The sequence below is a fragment of the Oncorhynchus mykiss genome, chromosome 23, assembly GCF_013265735.2.
Source record: "Oncorhynchus mykiss isolate Arlee chromosome 23, USDA_OmykA_1.1, whole genome shotgun sequence".
Lineage (NCBI taxonomy): Eukaryota > Metazoa > Chordata > Actinopteri > Salmoniformes > Salmonidae > Oncorhynchus > Oncorhynchus mykiss.
In genome coordinates this window covers 34,501,563-34,527,429 of record NC_048587.1, presented here as the reverse complement: position 1 = coordinate 34,527,429, position 25,867 = coordinate 34,501,563, and the positions used below count along the sequence as shown (strand labels likewise).

The window sequence follows — 25,867 nt, the reverse complement described above, 5'->3', positions numbered from 1 at the left end:
GCTTTTCAAGTGGTTATTTTTGTGACCGCGGTCATTTGGCTGGCAAATTACCGTCATCCAAAATGTTATAACCGTCAGAGCCCCAGTGTACAGTGTACTCAGAAAACAGCTCTGTTTTTTCCACATCACTCTACCACTCAACACTTTGTGGTGAGGTGCGAGGCAGTTAACAGCAGGCATCTCTTTCTATATTCTTCTCTCACCAAATCCTCTATCTCACCCACCTTCCCAGTTTCTCTCTTTTCTAGGCTCCACGATTTCTCTTTAGTTTCTTCTTCAGACTTGGCTGAGTGGTGGTTACTCCTCTGTGGTGTTAGAGGGACTGGCGAGAGGTTGCTAGATAAGAGAGAGAGGGATACACACAGACAACGGGCCCTTTGTTTTGGTGGGTAGCAGGCCCAAAGTGCTCAGTCAGGAGCTCGCTGTTGTGTGTGTTTGTGCGGCCTAGGACAGGACCAGTGGGGCTGTCTGCCTGCCTGTCAACCAGTGTCCCACTCCCGGCAGCACATAAACCATGGGGACACAATGAGTTATGTCCTGACACTGTGTCACTACCAACTAATGCTTTTATATCTCTCCTGGGATCTTACTACTGTAGCTTCTAGCTACAGTCTATCCTTCTCTCTACTCCCTCTCCCTACCACCCTACTCTTTCTCTCCCTTTCCCTCCCCCCTCTTTTTCCCCCCTCCCTTTCTCTCCATGCATGTGTGTCTCTAGATTAGGCCATCAATCCATCCATTGTACACCCAGCCTGGCTGCTGGGTGTTATTGATGTCATTTCATAGCCCTTATTTTATACTACATGTCACTGGGCATTTTATTATTGCGCATTGCCGTGCTGGTGTATCCACTCCAGCATAACAGGTTACAACTAAAATGGGTATAGATTGCTCTCTTTTGTCAGACATAAACTTTAATGTAGTAGGAACGATCATAGCTGGAGGTGTTGTGACTACTCACTAATGTTGACCAATAAAGCCATCTGATTAAGCCACATGTAGCCAATAAGAGATTGACATTTTTTTCTGGGTCAGTGGTGCCTTGTCCCAATTTAACTCAATTGAGCTCTGATAGCCTATTTAAACATGTGAACTGAGTACCCTGCTCCTTTCTTTTCAATGCAGTGGGCTGATGTAAATGTTGATTTGGAAGTGGTGAGAAAGGTCGTCTCCTCTCCTTACTCTCGATGCTGTGTGGGGTTTGTATTCTGACTGTTCCAGAAGGCAGTGCAGCAGTAAGAACAGGGCTTCATTACCATTTACACGTGTTGTTGCTGTGCTTCCTAATCACCCCGCAAGGCAGAGGAAATGCCACAGTCTAAACTCGCAGTGTGGTGAGGTCATGGAAATAAACAGACAGAACTACTCCCCTCTACCCCTCTCTCTTGATCATCTACCCCTCTGTCTTTCTCTTTTGCACTGCTGTTTGTTCTTTCTCGTCTACAACGCTCTATCTCCTCTACCCCGGTTCTGTGTTTTTGTTGCAATGCTTTGCTTTATCTTGGCCAGGTTGCAGTTGTAAATGAGAACTTGTTCTCAACTGGCCTACCTGGTTAAATAAAGGTGAAATAAAAAAAATAGACAGAACCTGTTTTGTAAAATGATCTACCCTGCTCAGTCTCTCCTTCTGCTCTCTCACTCCTTTCTTTCCTACTGTGTTGCTTCTCTCTCTACCTTTCTCTCTCTCCCATTCTATTTCTCCTCTACCCCTCTGTATTTTTGCTCTCTTCTCTATCTCTCTCCCCCATCCAGTCTCTGATGCATGACAAAAGGCCTGTGTTTTCCTTCACTGTTTTTAATGTCATGATAATATATAGAGGTGTGATAATAACATACTTTTGAATTTATAGTGCATGTTGACACCCCTTAAAAATAGTGGATTCATCCACACCTGTTGCTGACAGGTGTATAAAATCGAGCACCCATCCATGCAATCTCCATAGACAAACATTGCCAGTAGAATGTCCTTACTGAAGAGCTCAGTCACTTTCAAGGTGGCATCGTCATAGGATGCCAACTTTCCAACAATCATTAAGTCACATTTCTGCCCTGCTCGAGCTGCCCCGGTCAACAGTAAGTGCTGGTATTGTGAAGTTGAACTTCAGGAGCAACAACGGCTCAGCTGTGACGTGGTAGGCCACACAAGCTCATAGAACTTTAGCGCTTAAAAATCATCTGTCCTCGGTTGCAACAATCACTACGGATTTCCAAACTGCTTCTGGAAGCAACATCTGCACAATAACTGTTCGGGAGCTTCATGAAATTGGTTTCCATGGCCGAGCAGCCACTCACAAGCCTAAGATCACCCTGCGCAATTCGAAGCGTCTGGAGTGGTATAACGCTCGCCGCCATTGTACTCTGGAGCAGTGGAAATACGTTCTCTGGAATTATTAATCACTCTTCACCATCTGGCAGTCCGACGGATGAATCGGGGGTTAGCAGATGCCAAGAGAATGCTGACGGCATAGTGCCAACTGTAAAGTTTGGTGGGGGAGGAATAATGGTCTGGGGATGTTTTTCATGGTTCGGTCTAGACCCCAAAGTTCCAGTGAAGGGGAATCTTAACACTACAGCATACAATGACATTCAAGACGATTCTGTGCACAATACGAGGTCCGTATTTTGACCGGCACAAAGCCCCAACCTCAACCCCCATCAAACACCTTTTGGGATGAATTGGAAAGCAACATCAGTACCCGACCTCACTAATGCTCTTGTGGCTGAATGGAAGTAAGTCTCTGCAGCAATCTTCCAACATCTAGTAGAAAGCATTCCCAGAAGAGTGGAGGCTGTTATATCAGCAAAGGGGGGGACAAACTCCATATTAATGCACATGATTTTGGAATAAGATGTTTGATGAGCAGGTGTCCAATTACTTTTGTTCATGTATTTTACTTACTTACATTGTTCATAAAGGAGCTACAGTATCGCTCAGGGTTCTGCTCTGAGGAAAGTTTAGAAAATTCAAGATTACCTTCAGAATTTAAAGATGATATCATCTGTTCAGAATATATGACACCATACCTATGTAACGCTATAGCCAAATGATGATAAACTTAGTACATTGCCAAGTGGTCACCGCATTCTGCTGCTCCCTGGCATTTGATGCTTCTGATTGGCTAGAGAATGCGCAAACTTGAAGTGTTTCACTTGTCATAAGACAAGGGTGAAATACAGCAGGGCTACATCCCCCAGAGGACCAGTGCTGTTCACCTCTGGGTAGAGTCATGAGCTTCTATCCTATTTCAGTTTTTGCTGCCGTTCAGCGTTTTTGATGGACCTTAGGCACTTGGGCTTCACCCCAGACAATGTCTTTCTATTAGAGGGGCAGAGAGCAGACTCTTTACCCCAGCCTAGTCCCAGATCTATTAAGTGCCACCTTGCACTTAGCATAAAGATGACTAAATGCCAGCACCTATAGGATTTGGGCGATACAGCTCTTGAGAGATCTAGGTCCAGGCTGACTTCAGCCAGCCTCGACTTCTTCAGTGCTCAAAGATCTGAAGAGGCTGGATTGGTATAAGAAGGATGGTGATCATGGCGTGTTGTACGGAAGTTCCTCCATGTTTTTCTCTTATCAAGGTATTTTCAGATGTTCTGAATATTGAATAATTGTCATTTAGGAGGATTTGTTCTCAAGCAGTAAGGGTGTATTACACTGCTATACAGCACACGACTGCTCAGTGATGACTTTTAGCACCTTTTATTTAGCAAAATTAGTTTAGTTTGAATTTCAGTCCTGAGGAAAAGACTAGGTACGACTCATGAGTGGTCTCAGATTTGTTTAGCCTGCGTTCGTCGGTTAGGCCATGTCTCTAATAGAAAGACATTGTACTGGGTGGGATTCAGAAGGGCACAATATTGCAAAAGATTTTTGCATGGGTGCAACTAAAACAGGAGTTTCTGTTGGACAAATTCAGGTTATGTACCTCCGTTTTGTTTACGTTTGATTCCGTTTAAGAAACCATTTGCAACAGAATCAATGTAATGAATACGCCCCTTGTAGTACCTCCCCGTTTCAAAATGTTTTCCTTCTGTTGACCACGACCCTGGAGACTCTTCTGGTCATGTGGCACAGCAGCCATTATCTCACTCCCCAGAATCCTGGCTCTTGGTGCCACTGCCATGCATGGCCTTGTGAGACACAGACCCCCTAGCCAAACAAGTGGTCTTTTCTCTCTCTAACACACGCACACAATTTGATATTGAATTCAGACACAAAGTGAGAGGAGCTCATGGTGGTTAATACAGAATAGCAGTTCTTTTTTTGAATGTAACAATAATAACCTTCTCCAACAGCCACTGAAATGTCCTTCTCCTCGGGAAGAGAATATCTTGCATCATATCGGTAGTTTCAGAGTTGTCAAGGTCTTAAGATAGAAAGTGTTTTGAAATGGCAGAATCCGATTCTTTACATTTTGGGTAGTTGGTGCATTTTTAGATAAGATAATTATCTGGGTCCCCTCATACATTTGTTTTAGTCACAGTTGACTCTCTTCTCCCTGATAAGGATGGGGTAACACTGTCGTTCCTTGCCACTTCTTATTTTTGTCACGCTGCAGAATTTAGTATTCCTCTACTTCAGGGAAGGGGAAGATAATATGGTCGTAAGGAACAACTGTTGACCCTGGATGGGAGGGGGGAGAGGGAGGAGTGATAGACAGAGGGGAGGAGGAGAAGATGGGGAGGCAAAGATGAAATGGAGAGTGAGGGGAGACTTAAGGGAGATGATGAGAAGCTTCAGAGTTGTGGAGGGGAAGCTAGGAGGATAGAATGATGGAGGGGGTGTAGTGGAGCCCCCAAGGCAGAGCCAGGGTTCCCCTGACCTAGTTAAAGACATGGGGGGAGTCAGGAAGGGGAGAGGAACCTTTGTTCTAGTATCCCTGACTGTCTACCATCAGCTCAGCTCTCATTTTACTATATACTGCTGGATCTCTACTATCATCACATCCACACACTGTGAGTAGTAGTAGGCTACAACTCACCTCTGGGTAATTACAGTAGCTAGTGGCTTCGTCTGCACTTGAGGACCATATAGCTTGGTGAAACCAGACTGAACGCTGTGCTCAAAGTGAAGTGAAACAATAGTGAAACCTTTGTCTTTTAAGTAAATCAGGTAATAAATCAGGTGAAAGGAGACTGGAGTGCCACTTTAATGCCCCTTCATTGACTGAGTGTGACAGTGCTGCAGCAGTCTCAGCTCCAGTGGCTAATACAGGCCTAGATGTTGTTTCATGGCTACAGTGTGTTTTGATCAGTGTGTTTGGAGGTGTTTTGAGACTGCAGTTAACTTCCAAACTGTCAGGATAGATCTTCAGTAAGGCTGTGAATGTTTAAACGAAATTGGGATCCTTAACATTTAAGAAAAAATCCCTAATGGGAAAAATGATGCTTGTGTGTGTTCAGTTTGCGTGTAGAATATTCTAGCTTATTCATGGATGGGCCCTGCTTTGCAGCTGTTGATTGCCGATAGATGGGCCTAGTGTGTTTGGTGGCCAACATGCCTATACTGTGCCCCTGCCCTCTCTCGCCGTCCCTTGCTAGCTCGCTATGAAAAGATGCAAGTTTTTGTTCTCTGCAACTAATCAGTTTCCTCCGTTCCAAAAATACTGAATCTTAAGTCGATTCTTAGCGGAAGATGTTTTTCTTTCTATTAAATGTCTTGGTAAATCGCGATATTTAACAAACTTGTTAAAGTATTTTTTTTAGGAGAGGATAGTCTGGGCGCCGGCAGTTGGAGATTATTTGATCGACAGTTCTGGTCGCCTAGTGATGGTCTGTCCCTCTTTGAAGCAGCATTCCTTTACAGACAAGTAAAATGCCCGTTCAGAGAAGGTTTTGTGTTGGCATTTAAAAAGATGTAGTGTACCCTGACAGACAGACATGCCGTAGCTGATGCGCTTTCTAGGCTATATGACTGTGGTAGAGAGAACATTTATTTTTACCCCCTTTTTCTCCCCAATTTCGTGATTACGATCTTGTCTCATCCTCCGACACATGATCTGCCAAGCTGCGCTTCTTAACACTCGCCAGCTTAACCCTGAAGCCAGGTGCACCAATGTGTCAAAGGAAACACCGTTCAACTGACAACCGAAGTCAGACTGCAGGCACTCAGCCCGCCACAAGAAGTCGCTAGAGCACGATGAGCTAAGTAAATCCTTCCCTAACCCAGACGACGCTGGCCCAATTGTGCACCTCCCTATGGGACTCCCGGTCGCGGCTGGTGGTATCACAGTCTGGGATTGAACCCCAGCCTGTATTTACGCTGCAACACTGCAATGCAGTGCTTAAAACCGCTGCGCCACTCTGAAGGCAATTATTATTATTTTTTTTTCCTTTTTTTCCTGTTTAAATGGAAAACCGATAAAATAATTGCTGTTAACATTAAACCAGATTTTCCATTTGTCACATCCCTTATCGGTAGGAATGGGACCTGGATGTCACATTGCATCGCTCAAGGATTGACACTGACTGGCATAAGGCGTATTCTCCAAGGTCGCGTTCAGAATTCTTCCTAAAGTGTGCTTTGCTCACTCACCCTCAGTGATTTAAAAGCATTGGATTTTGGTGAATGTGTGCACACCTCGGTTGCATTCTGATTCCCCACACTTCTTCACAAGGTGTCCATTTACTCACACCCCCCCTCATGGCGCGTGCACACTTCAGGGTAGAAGGGCTGAGAATTGGACAGTCTGCAGCCTAAGTGCCGACCACTAGATATTTTGCAGCTCTAATTCATGTACTATTTATTGATGCTGTCAGCTTGTTTACAAATGAACGGCCCGGCTGAAAGAGGCTAAAGTCTAATTGCTATTGATGATAAAAGGCCTGTTGGAGAGGTCTATCGCTGCTGACCCCTTCACCACCAGATGGCCTACAGCCATTTAATATCTATTCTGCATCATTGACCTGCTAAAAGGGACTTAGTGTAGACTGTTGCCACTACTGAGTATTCAGCATTTAGTTAATTTCTATGCTCTTTCTCAATGTCCATATTAGAGGTTGATCGATTATGATTTTTCAACACCGATACCGATTATTGGAGGGCCAAAAAAGCCGATACCGTTTAATCGGCCAATGTAAAAATAAAAATGTATTTGTAATAATGACAATTACAACAATACTGAATGAACACTTATTTTAACTTAATATAATACATAAATAAAATCAAATAAATAATGAAACATGTTCAATTTGGTTTAAATAATGCAAAAACAAAGTGTTAGAAGTAAAAGTGCAATATGTTCTATGTAAGAAAGATGAGAACATGAAAGCTGGTGGTTCCTTTTAACGAGTCTTCGATATTCCCAGATAATAAGTTTTAGGTTGTAGTTATTATAGGAATTATAGGACTATTTCCCTCTATACCATTTGTATTTCATTAACTTTTGACTATTGGATGTTCTTATAGGCACTTTAGTATTGCCAGTGTAACAGTATAGCTTCCGTCCCTCTCCTCGCTCCCTGCTGGGCTCGAACCAGCAACACAACGACAACAGCCACCATCGAAGCAGCGTTACCCATGCAGAGCAAGGGAAACAACCACCCCAAGGCTCAGAGCGAGTGAAGTTTGAAAAGCTTGTATGCTCAGTCAGACAGGCAGTCTCCTTGTGGAGTGCAACGAGAGAGAGGCAGGTCGTTATTGCGTTGGACTAGTTAACCGTAAGATTGCAAGATTGGATCCCCCGAGCTGACATGGTGAAAATCTGTCGTTCTGCCCCTGAACGAGGCAGTTAACCCACAGTTCCTAGGCCGTCATTGGAAATAAGAATGTGTTCTTAACTGACTTGCCTAGTTAAATAAAGGTCTAAAAAAATTAAAATATATATATTTTTTTTAATCGGCAAATCGGCGCCCATTTATACCGATTTCCGATTGTTATGAAAACTTGAAATCGGCCCTAATTAATCGGTCGACCTCTAGTCCATATTGTATGTTATACCATCTATGTCTGTTGAAGTGGGAACAGCATAGGAGAGGCCAGGCCCTAGCGTTTTGGACAAATTAAATCTGTAGTGAGCTGTGATGATTATTACAGAAGTGATTTTGGTCTAAGCAATGTGGCATAACATGCTGGTCCCAGAGGGGACAAATAACTGAGAATCTCAATTTTTTTGGTGTCCCGGGGCTTGCTTTGTCAAATCCATCCCACATCTCCCAGCCCTGTTTAATCCCTAGCCCCATAATGAACTTTGATTTATTGCATTGGTAAAAAAAATATATATATATTTTTGGCAAATAGCCTCAGACTTCCATGTAAGAGGATGGATTATCTGCTAACTGAGGAGCAAGAGTCCTCCTGTCAAAATAAATACTAGCGGTTTACTTCACACTGGTCTAAAATATCTGACACAAGTTTAGAAAGTTGTAGCCACTACTTTTTATATATCATCTGGGAGAATGTGTGTAACAAGAATGTAGGAGCTGCCCGCCTGCTTTCAGTGTGCAGCAGAGGTGTAGTAGGCTCTGCCTGGTTCTCATGTCAAGCTGCTCTGAATGTGTATCACAGTGGAGAGCAGCAGCAGAGAGAGCAGTGAGCACAGAGCTTCGGGGAGTGTCAGAACAGATTAAAAGCCAGTCTCTTCTCTTCTACCCCCATTTTTTATTTATTCTCTTTCTCTCGCTTTCTCCCTCGCTATATATGTATGTACACTGAGAGTCTCGGTGAGGGAGAGATCCTAGCTAATGAGGCTTGGCCTTGTCTGAGCTGCAGGGTTGGTGTTGTAAGGACTTTACCTGACACAGCAGGGTGGGAAGGACACTGATGGACATCTGGGATAGTGGGATTTGATCGATGACCTCTTGACGTTATCTCTCCCGTTGGTGTGCGTCATGACTGGGTTTTTAGAGGACACACTAATTGCAGTCTTATGTCTGCTTGAAATGTGACAGACACATCGTAGTTAATCGCAATATAGCTATTTAGAACCAGCTATTATATATCTATTTGACTTAATACTCTGAGGACTAAACATTGTCTAAATATGCTGTTCTATGGCAAACCTTTTAACTTATTGTTATAGACGACACCAACAATGCCTGCTAATTCAATATTTCCTGAACTGTAAAAATCCATAAGTGGAACACTGAAAATGACGACATTCTAAGAACTCTATAACTCCACAAAGGGTTATACCCATGATATGTTTGTGGCCCTTTAGAAAAGGCAGTCCATTTGCTACTGCAGCTAGAGCTGTGATGTGCAGCAGAATGACATACTATATCCCCCCTTTCTCGACATGGAATATCCCTTGGCTTAGCAGTGTGCAGCACTATGCAAATAGGACATCATTGTCCTGAGTGCCTTCTCCATGTGCTGCTTGACTTAGAAAGGAGAAAATTACATTCTAACCACGTTACACTCTGCTTGACTAGCAGGGACATACGGGGAAGATGCATCAAAGCAATGTACTAGGTGCATGGAGAGGGGACATGAGTAAAGAGGAATCCTGAGTTAAGAACTAGGAGTCCAGAAATACAGGAGAAAATGTATGTATAATGCATGGCCAAAAGTATGTGGACACGTGCTTGTCGACCATCTTATTTGCTGCTGTAACAGCCTACAATCTCCTGGGAAGACTTTCCACTAGATGTTGGAACATTGCTGCAGGGACTTCCGTTCAGCTACAAGAGCATTAGTGAAGCTGGGGACTGATGTTGGCCGATTAGGCCTGGCTCCCAGTCGGCGTTCCAATTCATCCAAAAAGTGTTCGATGGGGTTGAGGTCAGGGCTCCTGAGCAGGCCAGCACTCGGCGTCCCCGTTCTGCACTTACAGTTGACCGGGGCAGCTCTAGCAGGGCAGAAATTTGACGAACTGACTTGTTGGAAAGGTGTCATCCATTGAGGGTGCCATGTTGAAAGTCACTGAGCTCTTCAGTTTGGGCTGTTCTACTGCCAATATTTGTCTATGCAGATTGCATGGATGTGTCCTTGATTTTATACACCTGTCAGCAACGGGTGTGGCTGATCCATATACCTTATGTATGTGGTGTATTTTTCAATATATTTCATGCGGATTTGTACTGTGTTATGAAACGTTACACTTAATTCATCATCGATTGGCAAACCAATCGTTTCAAAGACTTCATGGAAAAGAGCATATGATTTTATTTTTTACTGATTGCTGATGTCATCTCTTCTTTCCCATATCACTCGCTCTGCAGGCTCTACATACAGTGTTCTCTCCACCATGCCCTCAGACTCTGAGAGTAGCAGTTCCCTAAGCAGTGTTGGTAAGTATGAGGCCAATACGTGTGTGTGTGTGTGATCCAAGTCATGGTTTCTGTAGTGTCAATGCCTCTCAGTGCAGCTTTGTTTATACCAGAATAACCCCACTAGTCCAATAAGACATCTTTCACTAAAGACGCATTAGTGCTTGCCAATGCCCCCTACGGCAGCCCACCTGGCCAATCTCTCTCCTTTCTCTCGTCCATGAGTTTAGTTCACCATGCTACCTCCTTAACATGCACACTCACTTACTCACTCTTGCTACCAGAGCTTGACAGTGGTCCAAATGACTCAGAGCGTCACTGGCTGTTACATAAACCCTTAAGGGCCCAACCTGGTGCCAAGGATCCTCTGAGTTCCTTCCTGGCGCTGACTCTGCCTGTCGGTCTGTCTGTTGGCCTGGCCCGCTCCTTCTGTTTCTGTTCTAGGAAAGCGGGAGGGAGGTAGAGAGAAAAGGGGTCTGCTGCCTGTCTGTTGGCCTCCCTGACAGGCCCGCTCCTTCTGTTCTGGGAAGAGTGGGGAGGAGAAGGGAGGTTTGTGAAAGGGGGAGATCCAATAATTTCACATAAGTGGTCGCAAGGAACAAAAAGGTATCTTTTTTAAAAGTATTGGTACACAGCCCTGAGCATGGAAGACATTTTATAACCGTGGTTAAGGGAACATGGCTAGAAGGAAATTATTAATTTCAATAGTAAGTAAACATTTCACGGTAAGGTCTGCACGCGTATGTGAGAAATAAAATTTTATTTGAATATTCATCTTCTACTCAATTACTTACACAGACCTTTCTTACTCTTTTTGAATGACTGCACAAATGTGTTGGTTAATCCACTACTATGAAAGTGCCCTGGAGACTGCATAAGCCAGCCAGACACAGTACCAGGAATGTTTTATTAAGTCTGATCTCCAATATACTGCTTGTCATTTTCCTGTCTGAGATTACCAGTATTGCTTCCATGTGAATCTGAGGGTATCTTGGGAAATGTGGAAAAGATTGTCATGGAAAAGATTAAAGAGGAATTTCATATCAGACAACCGCTGTTCTAAAGCAGTACCTTTGGGTAGTGAATTGTTAAGAATGTCTAGGACAAGGCCTAAACCACTTTAGACCTTATGTGAGCAATGAGCATTGTAATGCTCTATAGTTTTTGTCATTGTCCAGTGTTTTCTGTGATGCATTCAATCATCATTTACTGTCCCAGTCTACTGGTGATGGAAACTGCGTTTTTCAGAAATATTACACTTAAACCCAACATAATATAGTATTCAATAGAAGTTGACATCAAGTTGCATGAGGTTCAAGTGAGGTTGCTCTTTCCTGTTTGTAAGCTAAAATCATAACTTGGGATTTGTGTGCCTAACCTCAACCTGAATAATACACTGTCAACTAAATATTGTTGCAAAGGTCAGATTCTTGTTTAAGTAGCTAACTTTTGTAACTCAAGTCAGATGTCAGCTGTGGCAGGCCTGCACCTGAGGTAGAACTCTATTCCCCAGAATGAAACACAGGAGAACTAGATCAACCATCATGTCCAGTTAGAATCATCTCTAATACAAAGGACTGAGCTTATAAATGGATATACCCTTGTTTGTTTATATTGTGATGTAAGCGTTGTCCTCTCCTTCCTGTCCCGTGTATTCCGGTGGCAGTGAGCTGCTCTTGCTCCTGGTGACATACTCACTGTTGCAGGTTCACCTCCCGGTAACGGCTCAGCCTCGTCCCCGCCCCCGGTCGTCAACGACAACCGGCCAGCCGGTGACAACCTGGACACCATCCTGTTCCAGCTGCGTCAGGTGACCCGTGAGAGGGACGAGCTCCGCAAGCGCCTGGCTCTGGCATCGCCCGGCACCACCTTCGACGACTGCAGGTACAGACAACCCCCTTCCCCCTTACCACACAACTGAGGAGAGGGTGGCGTGGAATGTCTTTATTCTGTACATCAGTATATTAATGCAGTAAGTAGTCAAATACAACGTCTAGACATAAGTAGAGTAGATTGTCTTCATACTGTACTATACACCAATGTCTCCATGCAACAAGTAGTCAAAATACAAGATTTAGACAGACCGAGAATACATTCCAGCCAGTCATTAAAATTAAGGTAGCCTACAGCAGAGTAAAAATTATATTCAGCCATTGTTGTGTTATCCTTAACCTGAACTACATCACACGCTCTGCTATGATAGACTGACTGCAACATTTGGTTAATTGCTGTCTGTATGGGTCATTACTTTGAGGTCAGCGACCTGTAGGTTTATGATTGGTCATGTTTACACACACTTTTATAAATCAAATCGTATTGGTCACATACACATGGTTAGCAGATGTTAATGTGAGTGTAGCGAAATGCTTGTGTTTCTAGTTCTGACAGTGCAGTAATATCGAACAAGTAATCTAACAATTCCCCAACCACTACCTAATATACACAAATCTAAAGGGATGGAATAAGAATATATCCATATAAATATATGGATGAGCGATGGCCGAGGGGCAAATACATATGAGATGAGTAATGTAAGATATGTAAACATTATTAAAGTGGCATTGTTTAAAGTGACTAGTGAGTTTCTATGTAGCAAGCAGTGAACAAGCAGTGGCTCGGGTGGTGGTTGTCCTTGATGATCTTTTTGGCCTTCCTGTGACATCGGGTGCTGTAGGTGTTCTGGAGGGCAGGTAGTTTGCCCCCCGGTGATGAGTTGTGTAGACTGCACCACTCTCTGGAAAACCTTGCGGTTGAGGGTGGTGCAGTCACCGTACCAGGTGGTGATACAGCCCGACGGGATGCTCTCAAGCCTCCTGTTTCCTGAAGCCGTTGTACAGAATCATGAGGGATGCACAATAGTGAGTTCATCTCAGGTAGTCCTGAGGACCATGCCTTAGGACTCCTTGCTTTCCCCAGTCCACTTGTCCGTGCTGCTGCTCAAGTTTCAACTGTTCTGCCTGCGGCTATGGAACCCTGACCTGTTCACCGGACGTGCTACCTGTCCCAGACCTGCTGTTTTCAACTCTCTAGAGACAGCATGAGTGGTAGAGATACTCTTAATGATCAGCTATGAAAAGCCAACTGACATTTACTCCTGAGGTGCTGACTTGCTGCACCCTCGACAACTACTGTGATTATTATTATTTGACCATGCTGGTCATTTATGAACATTTGAACATCTTGGCCATGTTATGTTATAATCTCCACCGGCACAGCCAGAAGAGGACTGGCCACCCCTCATAGCCTGGTTCCTCGCTAGGTTTCTTCCTAGGTTCTGGCCTTTCTAGGGAGTTTTTCCTAGCCACCGTGCTTCTACACCTGCATTGCTTGCTGCTTGGGGTTTTAGGCTGGGTTTCTGTACAGCACTTTGAGATATCAGCTGATGAAAGAAGGGCTATATAAATACATTTGATTTGACCTTTCACAAGCAGACATGTACCCTCAGGGGAAAGGTTTAGGATCCGATGATGATATTAGGAACGTTTTCTAAACAAGTCAACGAAGTGTATGTACAGACACTGCTATGAAAAGTAGTCTCTAACCATAGGCCTAACCATCCGGTAACCACCCTGCTCTGTTTATGAATGCTTTCTTGAGTTCCAGGTACCAGGTTGATAAAAACGCAATTCACAACTGGGAGGGATGCCTAGTGGATTTGACCTGTGAGAGAAAGCACTGACAGAGAGGGAGGGAGATGTATATTAATTTATTAGTACCGGTCAAAAGTTTGGACACCTACTCATTCCAGGGTTTTTTCTTAATTTGTACTATTTCCTACATTGTAGAATAATAGTGAAGACATCAACACTATGAAATTAAACAGATAGAATCATGTAGTAACCAAAAAAGTGTTAAATAAATCAAAATATATTTTATATATTTTTTTAAGTAGCCACCCGTTGCCTTGATGACAGCATTGCACACTCTTGGCATTCTCTCCAGAGCCAACCAGATTCATGAGGAATGCTTTTCCAATAGTCTTGAAGGAGTTCCCACATATGCTGAGCACGTTGGCTTTTCTTTCACTCTGCAGTCCAACTCAACCCAATTGAGATGGTTTGGGATGAAGTCGGGTGATTGTGGAGGAAAGGTCATCTGACGCAGCAATCAATCATTCTCCTTGGAGAGGTGATGTTTTTCCACTACTCAATTGTCCAGTGTTGGCGATCCCGTGCCCACAGCAGCCATTTCTTTTTGTTTTTAGAGGATATGAGTGGAACCCGGTGTGGTTGTCTGCTGTAAAACTACTGTTGTGCTGTTATTTGTCTTTGTTTTTTTTTAATTACACTCTGTGCTCAAAGGAAGAAAAAAAACTGCTGCTCCAGATTTGCTCCATTTCATTAAAATTACAATTTAACCAACACCCATCTGTGACTACCTGGACCAACCATTTGGTTTTCAAATATTGAAACCAAACCATAGGGATTTGAATGAAAAGTATTTGACATGGAAAGGTCAATGTAAGAAGCGCACATAATTACAAATAGGATATAAGTCATATTAAACAGCATATAAACACTCTAGATAGGTGAGGAGCCAGACAGGCAGCCTAAGAAGGAATGAAAATGAATTATTTAAGCTTTATTATTTCAAGGCTATAGCCTACAAATAAATACATTGATGCATTTGCGATTGACACAATAGGCTGGTAGGGACATAAAGCGCTCAGCATTTACATAATATTTTGTTGTATTAAAATCATTGTAGTCTAAGTTGCGCATATAGCCTGTGACTTAGAATTAAATACAAATTCAACTAAAAATGACTTAGTGCCTTTGAATTTTTTTTAGAAACACGTGATTGTCCAGTCTGTGGCTTCTGTCTCATGTGATGGTGCCTGGAGCCGGCCAGCAGCAGAGAATATCCTCTCCACACTTGCCGAGCCACTGGGGATGCTAAACACTCTTTTGGCCACCCTTGCCAGGCTGGGCAGAGATGCAACCTTGTTGTTTTATTCTTCTATAGGTAGGGATAAAGGTTTTTAGGCAAAATAACCCAATCAAAACAGAAAGCTCCTTAAACGTGAGAATATGCCAGGCTTATTGGGCCAAAATCAATTATGGCCTTTTGTATAATAGAACAAAAATGAAAAACGTTTAAGAGATCAGAATTTTTGTTTATAAATACTTTGCTACAATGAGACTAAGCTAGCTACCCAACTCGTTCCTTTCTTTTAGCATGTGCACATAGTAAGTACACCATCATGCTTTCGGGATATGGGTCTTTTCAGATTCCACAAGGATTCTTTAGTTGTGGACACTACATCACCACACTCTCTCTTGCTCTTGGTCCTCATCTTTGTAAGTCACCTTGATTTCAGCACCTGTGTTTTTTCTTCATGAAAATATTTAGCCGACATGACAGTAGCTAAAGCAAGTGACTATAGCAACACACAAGTAGACTACAAATGTTCAATTGGAGGGGGTGGGAAGGCCAACGCTCCAGCCTTTGGGAATCTCGCGCCATGCTCCAGTCAAATTGGGCACGCTCCTCGCTCCGCTCCAGCTCTGCTCCACTCACATACTCTGGTTTGGACACTGCAGACAGAAGTTGGCAGATCGGATGTACCGACTTCAGACGAGTCCCGTGACGCTGGTGGGGGTCTTAGTGCAAACCTTTCGGACTCTACAGACGTTTTCTTGGGGAATACCAATTTTCAAGATGTTTGATGGTCTGATAAACAACGCTGTAGCTCTGCCACCGTCCACCTCAAATGCCAAACGCTGCCATTGGTGGATGCGGTGGATTGAGACGCAGCCCAGGCAAAAACACATCTAGGGGATGGGGATATTTTTATAATGGTAATTCGATTTCTGCGGGGGTGAGAACATCAACTAGGGGGTTAACTGACATTGGGCTTACTTTGTAGACAAGGTCTCAGGTTGTTTGTGATGCAATACTCAGCTCGTGTCCTTGTTTCCCCAAAGGCCAAATTCCAAAGCCAGCCACGACTACGAGCGACTGAAGAGTCAGTGTATGCGGGCCATGGCAGACCTGCAGTCTCTACAGAACCAACACACCAAGACTCTGAAGAGGTGTGAGGAGGCCGTCAAGGAGGCTGATTTCTACCAGTGAGTACCACCATCATCAACACTGATTTGGCTGGCTGGCTGGCTGGTCGACTGACTGGTTTGTTGGTTAAAAGACATTAATTGTTTGGGTGAAGGTGAATGTTTAGTCCTTTGAGAACACTGCCCAGTCTGTCAGGAATCATCTGTTAGTCCAATAACTCTTTCTGAATAGACTGTTGTAATTAGATGGGAATAATTATAGGTTTTATGGCATCATTGTTTTACTCATTTACAGACTGTAGAAGTGCCAGGTGCTGCAATTACAAATTGAAGGAACATTTATGTGCTAATGGGTCTGTTTCCATTTAAGTGGAAGAGGGATTACCTAATGTGAATTAAGGCGTTGTACAGCAATATATTTTATAGTCAATTGTAAATTTAGTCATATCAAGTTATGTTCTATAGGGCTACCAAACCCAGCACTAAACCTACAATAATTCTAGCCATCATGCTTTTAATCTGGGGAGTCTTCTTTGTACACACTTACTAGAGTAAACATAAACTCGTAAGAGTACCACACATGTACAGCTTTGTAAAGTTCTATAAGGACAATATCTGGTAATCTGTGGTATTATATCCAGGCATGTAAGGTGTGTGTGTGTGTGTGTGTCACAGTGAGACAGACACAGGGTGAGAGAGATGAGGATTATCACTCCACTCCACCCTCCAGCAGGTCTGTGTGTGATTGGATGTAAGCCCCTGTCGCTGTCTGTCCAGGAAAGCAATCAAACATAATGTGTTAATCTCCCTCCTAACCTCTGTCTGCCTTGTCATTGACTTATATGTTCACTGGGGGGAGGGAGGAACATGTATTGCAATCAGTACTTACCAATTCAGGTCTGCAGAGAGGTTAGTATGTACTTTCACCTTAACCTGCCTTTTGCTGACATCCTAGTAATTGCAATCTGCTGTATAACGAATGTAACCTCTTGGTAATCTTCCCTCCTGCAGTTTTAACCTCTCCCTCTTTGTCTCCAGTATGCTCCACAGTCGTGTGTTAGGAGACCAGTCTCAGCTGAAAGAGGAGCTGGATGTGTTGAGGAGAGACAACACTCAGCTGGTCAGGGAACACAACCACCTGAAGCAGAGCTGTGAGGAGCTCCGCAGGCTGCACAGCGAGGACCAGAAGGAGGTGGCCGACATGAGGCGGCAGCAGCAAGAGGTACACGCGCGCTCACACACACGGTTGCTGTGACCTATACTGGGTTGCTGCGCTTTCAGAAACCCACACGTCACTGGAGAAGACGGCACACACACACACACACACAGCTGGGAGATGCATACAGAGCACTTCTGTAAAGGGCAGTGTTGGAGAACAAGGTCATTGGCTCATGTACAGGGCATGTCGGCACATTCCGCTTGTACCTACTGCTCCTCCTGTGTTCACAGATCTGTACATTCAGGAGAGGTGTTTAAACTCACCAGTTTAGAATGCTATGGCTCCATCTCCTGCATACTGCCCTGGGGTCACACCTGGTCCCACAGCAATCACTACAGACTCCAGCAAGCCTTACATACACCACACACTCAACTCAACACACAAAAACATCAGGGAGGTATTTGCATTTTATTGGTGATTTTATGATTGTGAAGGCCCAGCAAAAATGAAACCTAAGGGCTGGTTAGTTACACCATAGTACCTAAGGCTCCATTTACACAGGCTGAACAATTCTCATCTTTTGCCCAAATATTGGTCTTTTGACCAATCAGGTCCTTTGCCGATAATTGGGGAAAATATCAATATTGGTCTTCCTATGTAAATGCAGCCGAATAGTCCATATACTGCAGCTGCTCACTGCTGCCATCTGCTGATTAACTGGTGTAAAAGGAATCAATGTCATTCTACCTTGGTTATTGTTCCAGTGGCTTGGTTTGGTTTCCATATGCTTCAGAATAAGTAAATAACCACACACTATCACTCTGAAAAAATACATGTATTAATTAAATAAAGCAATAGCAAGCTTCGTTCATCGTTGTTTCAGCATGGTGCTTGAAACACCAAAATGGTGGTTTTGAATATATGTCAACTGTACATTAACTTTATTTGTATAGCACAATTCATACGTGGCAAATGAAGGTGTGCTTAACTGTATGTGCATGTAGAAAATCCTCAGCTGAATGACTGTCCTTCCTCCAGGTGATGAGAGAAAACGGTTCATCAGAGGTTCTCAACAAGCTCTATGACACAGCTATGGACAAGCTGGAGGGGGTGAGGAAAGAATACGATTCGCTGAGCAAACGCTACAGCGAGAAGGTAGCTAATCACAACACGGACCTGAGCAGGCTGGAGCAGGTGGAGGAAGAGAACCGCCGATTACAGAAACAGATGGACACGTTGCTGAGACAACGAGACACGGCTATACACTACCAACAACAGTGCTCTACGTCCATGAGGAGGTAACACGGACAGACACACTCCTCAACCCAAAGATGCATGGTTATACACCACACACACGCACACATATGCTACTACACACCTCACCATCTTCCTCTCCCCAGGTTTGACTCTGTACAACAGGAGCTGAACAAGTCTTCAGGCCAGAACAAGGAGCTGCAGAGGGAAATGGAGCGGCTGCAGTCGGAGGTGACACGCTGTAAGAACTTCCAGCTGAAGGCAGTAAAGGACTGTGAGAAGTACAAGGAGGAGAGGGACTCTGTGTTCAACGAGTACAGGCTCATCATGAGTGAGAGGGACCAGGTCAGAGAGATACATATAATACATTATGGTTTCATAGATACAGATTACGGCTAGTCCTGGATTAAGAAGCTACTTTCCATGTATCTACATTGAGGATGTTATTATACATTATTTCAGGACTAGGCTTAACCTTTAAGCAGTTGTTCATCCCAACCTTTTATGATAATACAATAATAAAACTTAGCAATAATGAAGTGGGTTATTAAATTCTGGGTAACAGGTGATCAAGGAGCTGGACAAGCTGCAGACAGAGCTGGAGGCTGCAGAGGCCCGCCTCAAAAACACCTCGTCTGAAAGGATGGTGGCCAGCGAGGAGATGGAGGCTCTCAGACAGGTACAGGTCAATGAATCATTTTATCTATCAGTCAGTCAAACACCTAGTCTGAGAGGTTAATCAATTATTTAAGCAATCTATCGATCAGTTTATTAATAGTCAGTCTAAACACTTAGAGGGTGATAGCCAGGGAGGAGATTGAGGCTCGCAGACAGGTCATGTTAACCAAGTTAATATATTTCAATTAATATCAGTTTATTAATCAAACTCACCTCGTCTGAAAGAATGCTGGCCAGTGAAGCTCTGACAGCTGCTCGATCAATTAGCTAAATTTGTTGCTGATCACCAAGGGGTTGTGTTTTGGCATTAAATCTGATTTGATTGTTTTTTAGGAGCTGAACTCGTCGTTGGTGGACCGGGACAGGGCAATCTGTGAGAGGAACGAGCTGTTGGAGAAGTACTGCCACGAGGTGAAGGATAAGGCTGAGGCCCAAAAGGAGCTGAGCCAAGCCTGTAAAGATATTGAGACGGTCCGCGAGGAGAGAGACGTGGCCCGCAAGGAGAGGACAGAGGCCATCATACAGAGAGACCAGCTACTGAGAGAATACTACCAGGCAAGACAGGTAACATTAACACACCTGAAAACAACACGCACCTTACAGGTATGATAAACAACTGTATTAGGGAGAGGACAGAGGCTGTCAAAAGGTGACAGCTCCCAGCCAAAGGTATTACACATATGATAAAGAGCTTAGAGGATCCCATAAACTGTCAACCATTGGATTATGTCAGTTGCATGACCCTAAAGCGGATTTAGTGCTTTAAACAAATGCTGCTGTTTCTGCTCCTGACACTTCCCTGTTCAGACCACTAGATGGCCCCCCTACCACGGTTTTACATGACAGAAGTCGGGATGCTTGAAATCTGTGATAGAAATCCCAGTTGAAGGATTCCCTCGCTACTGATTCCAGGAATTCTACAACTAGGTTTTCTGAGAAATCTGTGAACTTGTAGAAAGTTTCAGGAAATTTGTTTTTGATCTCTTGAAGCTTCATGTTTTGAAAGTGGCTAACTAGCGTGTATCCATCTGTGTGTCTGTGCGTGTATCCATGTGTGTCTGTGCGTGTATCCATGTGTGTCTGTGCGTGTATCCATGTGTGTCTGTGCGTGTATCCGTGTGTGTATCTGTGCCTGTGCGTGTATCCGTGTGTGTATCTGTGCCTGTGCGTGTATCCATGTGTGCCTGTGTGCCCGTGTCTGTGTGTGCTCGACAGAAACAAGACTCTGCCACCCTGGACATAGAGCGGGCCAACAAGGAGATTGAGGTGTTGAGGAAGCAGTATGAGGCCATGTCCCAGGAGCTGAAGGAGGCTACGCAGGAGGCCGAGGTGGCCAAGTGTCGACGTGACTGGGCCTTCCAGGAGAGAGACAAGATAGTGGCAGAGAGAGAGAGCATACGGTGAGAGAAAGCAGGAATAGTGGCGTAGGCTCTTTCTTAATTCCTTTTTCTTTGATTCCTTGCACCTTCTCTCCTTGCCTCCTTCTGAAAACGCATTGGAGTAGAAGGTCCAAGAGGACTCTTGCATCTTCCCTAATGTTTTGAGGAGGAGGCATGGAGAGAGGACGCAGTGAATATTAACTGACTAAACTGTGCTGATGCTTGATGATGTCATATCCTGCCCCTCCAGGACGCTGTGTGACAACCTGCGTAGGGAGCGGGACCGGGCGGTCAGCGATCTGGCCGACGCCCTGCGTAACCTTGACGACATGAGGAAGCAGAAGAATGACGCGTCACGGGAACTGAAGGAACTCAAGTGAGTCCCAGAGCACGCAGAAAATGTCTGGCCTCCTCTAAATAACCTTTTTCAAAGCTGGTAAGAATATAGTTGAATAGCCCTGGTTTATGAGGTTAATTTAAACACACACATACCATACCACATCACACACTTTCCACTTTCTCAACCCCCTTGAAGTGATGTGAAATGCTCCCTCTACTGGTCAGTGTGTGACTGCCATATTAAATTCTCTCTGTCTTTTCTTTGAGAGCTCATCCTCTTTTCCTGCTGACGAAGAAGAAAGGAGTAACATTTTGGTTTAAGTCAGCCACCCCCTCTAGGCATGCCTCATAAGGACATAATGTATCTTAGTGACAGTCAGCCACCCCCTCTAGGCATGCCTCATAAGGACATAATGTATCTTAGTGACAGTCAGCCACCCCTTCTAGGCATGCCTCATAAGGACATAATGTATCTTAGTGACAGTCAGCCACCCCCTCTAGGCATGCCTCAAGGACATAATGTATCTTAGTGACCGTCAGCCACCCCCTCTAGGCATGCCTCATAAGGACATAATGTATCTTAGTGACAGTCAGCCACCCCCTCTAGGCATGCCTCATAAGGACATAATGTATCTTAGTGACAGTCAGCCACCCCCTCTAGGCATGCCTCATAAGGACATAATGTATCTTAGTGACAGTCAGCCACCCCCTCTAGGCATGCCTCATAAGGACATAATGTATCTTAGTGACAGTCAGCCACCCCCTCTAGGCATGCCTCATAAGGACATAATGTATCTTAGTGACAGTCAGCCACCCCCTCTAGGCATGCCTCAAGGACATAATGTATCTTAGTGACAGTCAGCCACCCCCTCTAGGCATGCCTCATAAGGACATAATGTATCTTAGTGACAGTCAGCCACCCCCTCTAGGCATGCCTCATAAGGACATAATGTATCTTAGTGACAGTCAGCCACCCCCTCTAGGCATGCCTCAAGGACATAATGTATCTTAGTGACAGTCAGCCACCCCCTCTAGGCATGCCTCATAAGGACATAATGTATCTTAGTGACAGTCAGCCACCCCCTCTAGGCATGCCTCATAAGGACATAATGTATCTTAGTGACAGTCAGCCACCCCCTCTAGGCATGCCTCATAAGGACATAATGTATCTTAGTGACAGTCAGCCACCCCCTCTAGGCATGCCTCATAAGGACATAATGTATCTTAGTGACAGTCAGCCACCCCCTCTAGGCATGCCTCATAAGGACATAATGTATCTTAGTGACCGTCAGCCACCATAGGCCTATTTCTCCTTCAGCCTTTCCTTTACACACTGTAGAATATGACTTTGCTGCCACTTTTTAGACTTTGGTGACACTTCCCTTGCAGCACTTTGAACGGTTGCTTTGCCTTATAGACATCTATGGTGCTCTATAGATATCTATGGTGCTCTATAGATATCTATGGTGCTCTATAGATATCTATGGTGCTCTATAGATATCTATGGTGCTCTATAGATATCTATGGTGCTCTATAGATATCTATGGTGCTCTATAGATATCTATGGTGCTCTATAGATATCTATGGTGCTCTATAGATATCTATGCAGACCTGCCAATATGCACTAATTTTGCGTACCAACTATGCAATTCTCTGTCCATGTATGCATGTACGAGATCCGAGTTCAAAGTACGCAGAAATTAATAGGGCCTGATTATTAAAAATGAAAAAAACATTTTAATACAAAATAACTCCACTGAGTAAATTTAACATCCTGATAATCGCTCTGCAACACACAGACATGTTCTGAGTTTGTGTCAACAGACATGGAGATTAATGCATCATTATTGGACGTAGAAACCGGGTGTCTGCCCTCCTGTTTGTTGTGATGCTGAGTTTGAAGACTGTCGGCTGTACGTGAACACATGGACAAAATCCCCTTTCGACTCCGCGTGTTGTGGAAAGGTCAACTCTAATTGTTTCAAGCTAACGTTAGCGAACATAAGATGGACATTCGGTGAGCTCTAAAATGCCAGCAGTTCACTCGCATTTGCTCGTGAAATAGTTAAATGCAAATACGAAAAATAACTGGTCGCATTTGTGCGATGTGATATACATTTAATTCTGCGTCCCATTAGTTGTATATTCCACGTAACATTACGAGGATCACGCAACCCGATGGAAGGACTGTACCTGTAAGTATGATCCACGTCACAAAAAGCTTTACAAAAGTATAATTAAAAATAAATATTTACATCTTGGCATTAAATGGGGTCGGGAGTTTAGGAGACTGCGCAATGAAGAATGAATGAGTGTCTGGTTTTTGGCTATATAGGCAATGCTTCTAAAATGGCTGCACTAGATTTGAGATTTTATGAATTTAGAACATCTGAAATGATCTATGTGCTGCAAATAAGTACAATAGGCACCTTTACATAGGCTGAAACAGCGGACTCTTCTCGCAAACAGCATTCAGATTCCTTTTGCGGTAGCTTGCTTTGCGTAGCCAGTTTGTGGTCTGTTTCAATTCGATCACCTGTTTTTGTTTTTATGTTTTCAAATAGATGTTTCTTTTAGTGTTGATTTGGAACCGTGTCTAAAAAGCCAATACTTGTTAGCTGGTCCAAGTGATTGGCCCTGTTTGAGAGTTGACAAGCGTTCCTCCACTATAGAGACTAAATTTGGGGGCATGTGCTAAGAAAAACATTATAGATAATTAACTCCGTTCTACATGTAATGGCATAAACATGCAGACAATCTGTGCTAATTCCACAAAACATATATTTATTTTATATGTTCTGTACTTATCAGTATGAATCTTTTATTTATGTTTTGTAAATACCTTTTCAGAGGACTGAACTGAACCAGGTGTGATCCATAATGTTTGTCTAAGCACATGTGCTCATGAAAAAAAAGTTAGCTTAGGTTGTGCAATAACAAAATTAGCAGCTAATATAGCAAGTCATTGTTATTTCAGCCAGTCAGTAAATCTATGCCAGATGATGAGAGTGAGGAGACTGAGAGAAACAGACCGGGCAGCAGTTACATGCAAGTTGAATCTCCAATTTGCTGCATGTGTCTGGTATTCTAAAAAGTTTGACAGGGTTGGCAGGTCTGTCTATGGTGCCCTATAGATGTAGTTGTGCAACATTTAGAAACTCTATGAAAATGCTACAAGGCACATGTTTCCTCATTTAGCAGATAGTGTACATGCACTCAGTGACATGTAGATATATCCTGCACACTGTTGTGATGTGTTCTGACCTGTGACATCCCTTCCTGTGGTCAGAGAGAAGATGGAGAGCCAGCTGGACAAGGAGGCCAGGTTTTGTCAGCTGATGGCCCACAGCTCCCATGACTCCGCCATCGACACAGACTCTCTGGAGTGGGAGACGGAGGTTGTGGAGTTTGAGAAAGACAGGGTGATTCTGGAGAGACAATACTTTAGTTGATTTGATTGAATGCTTATTTGACTTACTGTTGATGTATTGATTGGATGGGTGAATGGATGGATTGATTGATTGATCAGATGAATTCATTTCCAGCAAATGTTTAAATCCAGCTTAATAAAGGAACTGATATGTATGTAGATAACCAGTATGTTTAATTTAGCTGTTTTCCTGCAGGATGACATGGATTTAAAGGCACTTGGGTTTGACATAGCAGAGGGGGTAAACGACCCATATTTACCAGGAGATTGTGGAATATTTGTGACAAGAGTGGACAAAGGAAGTATTGCAGATGGAAGGTTAAGGTAATTCTCTGATTTGTAAAATTTCTTGAGGTTCAAGTTCAGAAACCCCTGTTCGTTCCGCATCTTCATCATCCCCAATATCACGTTTTTACTTCCTGCTTTTCAGAGTGAACGATTGGTTGCTGAAGATAAATGACATGGACCTGACCAACAAGGACAGGAAGCAGGTGGTAAAGGCGGTGCTTAACAGAGGCGGGCTGATCAACATGGTGGTTCGCAGGAGGAAGTCCCTGGGAGGAAGGCTGGTCACCCCTGTACACATCAACCTGATCGGACACAAAGGTAACACTTGTGGCACTCCTGGTGTGTATTCATTAGGAAACCATTTACTCCAAATGTAAAATGTTTTGCAAAGAAAACAAGTTCCTATTCGACAAATTCAGGTTGGTCCATCCCCTTTCTTTCTGTTTGCTTCCGTCTGGTTCTTAGAATAAATTGTAAATCACGCAATCATTCAACAAAACTAGAACAGGTCTATTCATCAGTCGGATTATGTTGCAAAAATGTTTGGTCTGTCTCAAAACGGTTTGCATCGGAATTCGACTAATGAATTCACCCCTGTTCTTGTTTTAATGTTCTGTTGAATGATTGATTGGGTGATTGATTTGATTTATTGATTCAGTGCATGGTTGTATTATATCAGCCACCTAGAAAAGGTGGCTAATTTTTCCAAAAACCAGCATGAAACTCTTTCTAAAGACTGACATCTAGTGGAAGCCAAAGAAACTGCAATCTGGGAGGATTTCGCCTTGTAAAAAGTGACAGACATTAAAAACAGTGGTGGGGGGGGGGTTGTCCTCTCGGTTTCTCCTGCCATCAGTTCTGTTATACTCATACATTATTTTAATTGTGTTTTCTATCCAAATCTACCAATTATATGCATATCGTAGCTTCTGGGCCTGAGTAACAGGGAGTTTACTTTAGGCACGCTTTTCATCCGGATGTGAAAATACTGCCCCCTACCCAAGAGGTTAATTGAAATGCATTCCAGGTGATTACTTCACGAAACTGGTTGAGAGAATGCCAAGAGTGTTCAAAGCTGTCATCAAGGCAAAGAGTGGCTACTTTGAAAAATCTCAAA

General features: G+C 43.6%; 1 protein-coding gene across 11 annotated transcripts in view; it reads left to right on the top strand.

The window, feature by feature from the left end:
* The window catches only part of dlg5a (discs, large homolog 5a (Drosophila)), a 61,288-nt gene that overhangs the window by 8,219 nt on the left and 27,202 nt on the right, over positions 1–25,867 (top strand). For 8 of the 11 annotated variants that reach the window (XR_005039172.1, XM_021580818.2, XM_021580817.2 and 5 more), the window contains exons 2-14: positions 10,165–10,233; positions 11,919–12,096; positions 16,140–16,283; positions 17,262–17,445; positions 18,421–18,680; positions 18,783–18,981; positions 19,202–19,315; positions 19,648–19,878; positions 20,530–20,714; positions 20,944–21,069; positions 24,322–24,454; positions 24,659–24,786; positions 24,893–25,068. Coding sequence is in view for 10 of the 11 variants with exons in the window: in XM_021580818.2 (XP_021436493.1) it covers positions 10,165–10,233; positions 11,919–12,096; positions 16,140–16,283; positions 17,262–17,445; positions 18,421–18,680; positions 18,783–18,981; positions 19,202–19,315; positions 19,648–19,878; positions 20,530–20,714; positions 20,944–21,069; positions 24,322–24,454; positions 24,659–24,786; positions 24,893–25,068 (2,127 nt within the window). In the remaining variant the exon portion in view is untranslated. The remainder of the gene's footprint in view (positions 1–10,164; positions 10,234–11,918; positions 12,097–16,139; positions 16,284–17,261; positions 17,446–18,420; positions 18,681–18,782; positions 18,982–19,201; positions 19,316–19,647; positions 19,879–20,529; positions 20,715–20,943; positions 21,070–24,321; positions 24,455–24,658; positions 24,787–24,892; positions 25,069–25,867) is intronic. The other 3 variants (XM_036960304.1, XM_036960306.1, XM_021580816.2) reach the window with 3 other exon arrangements.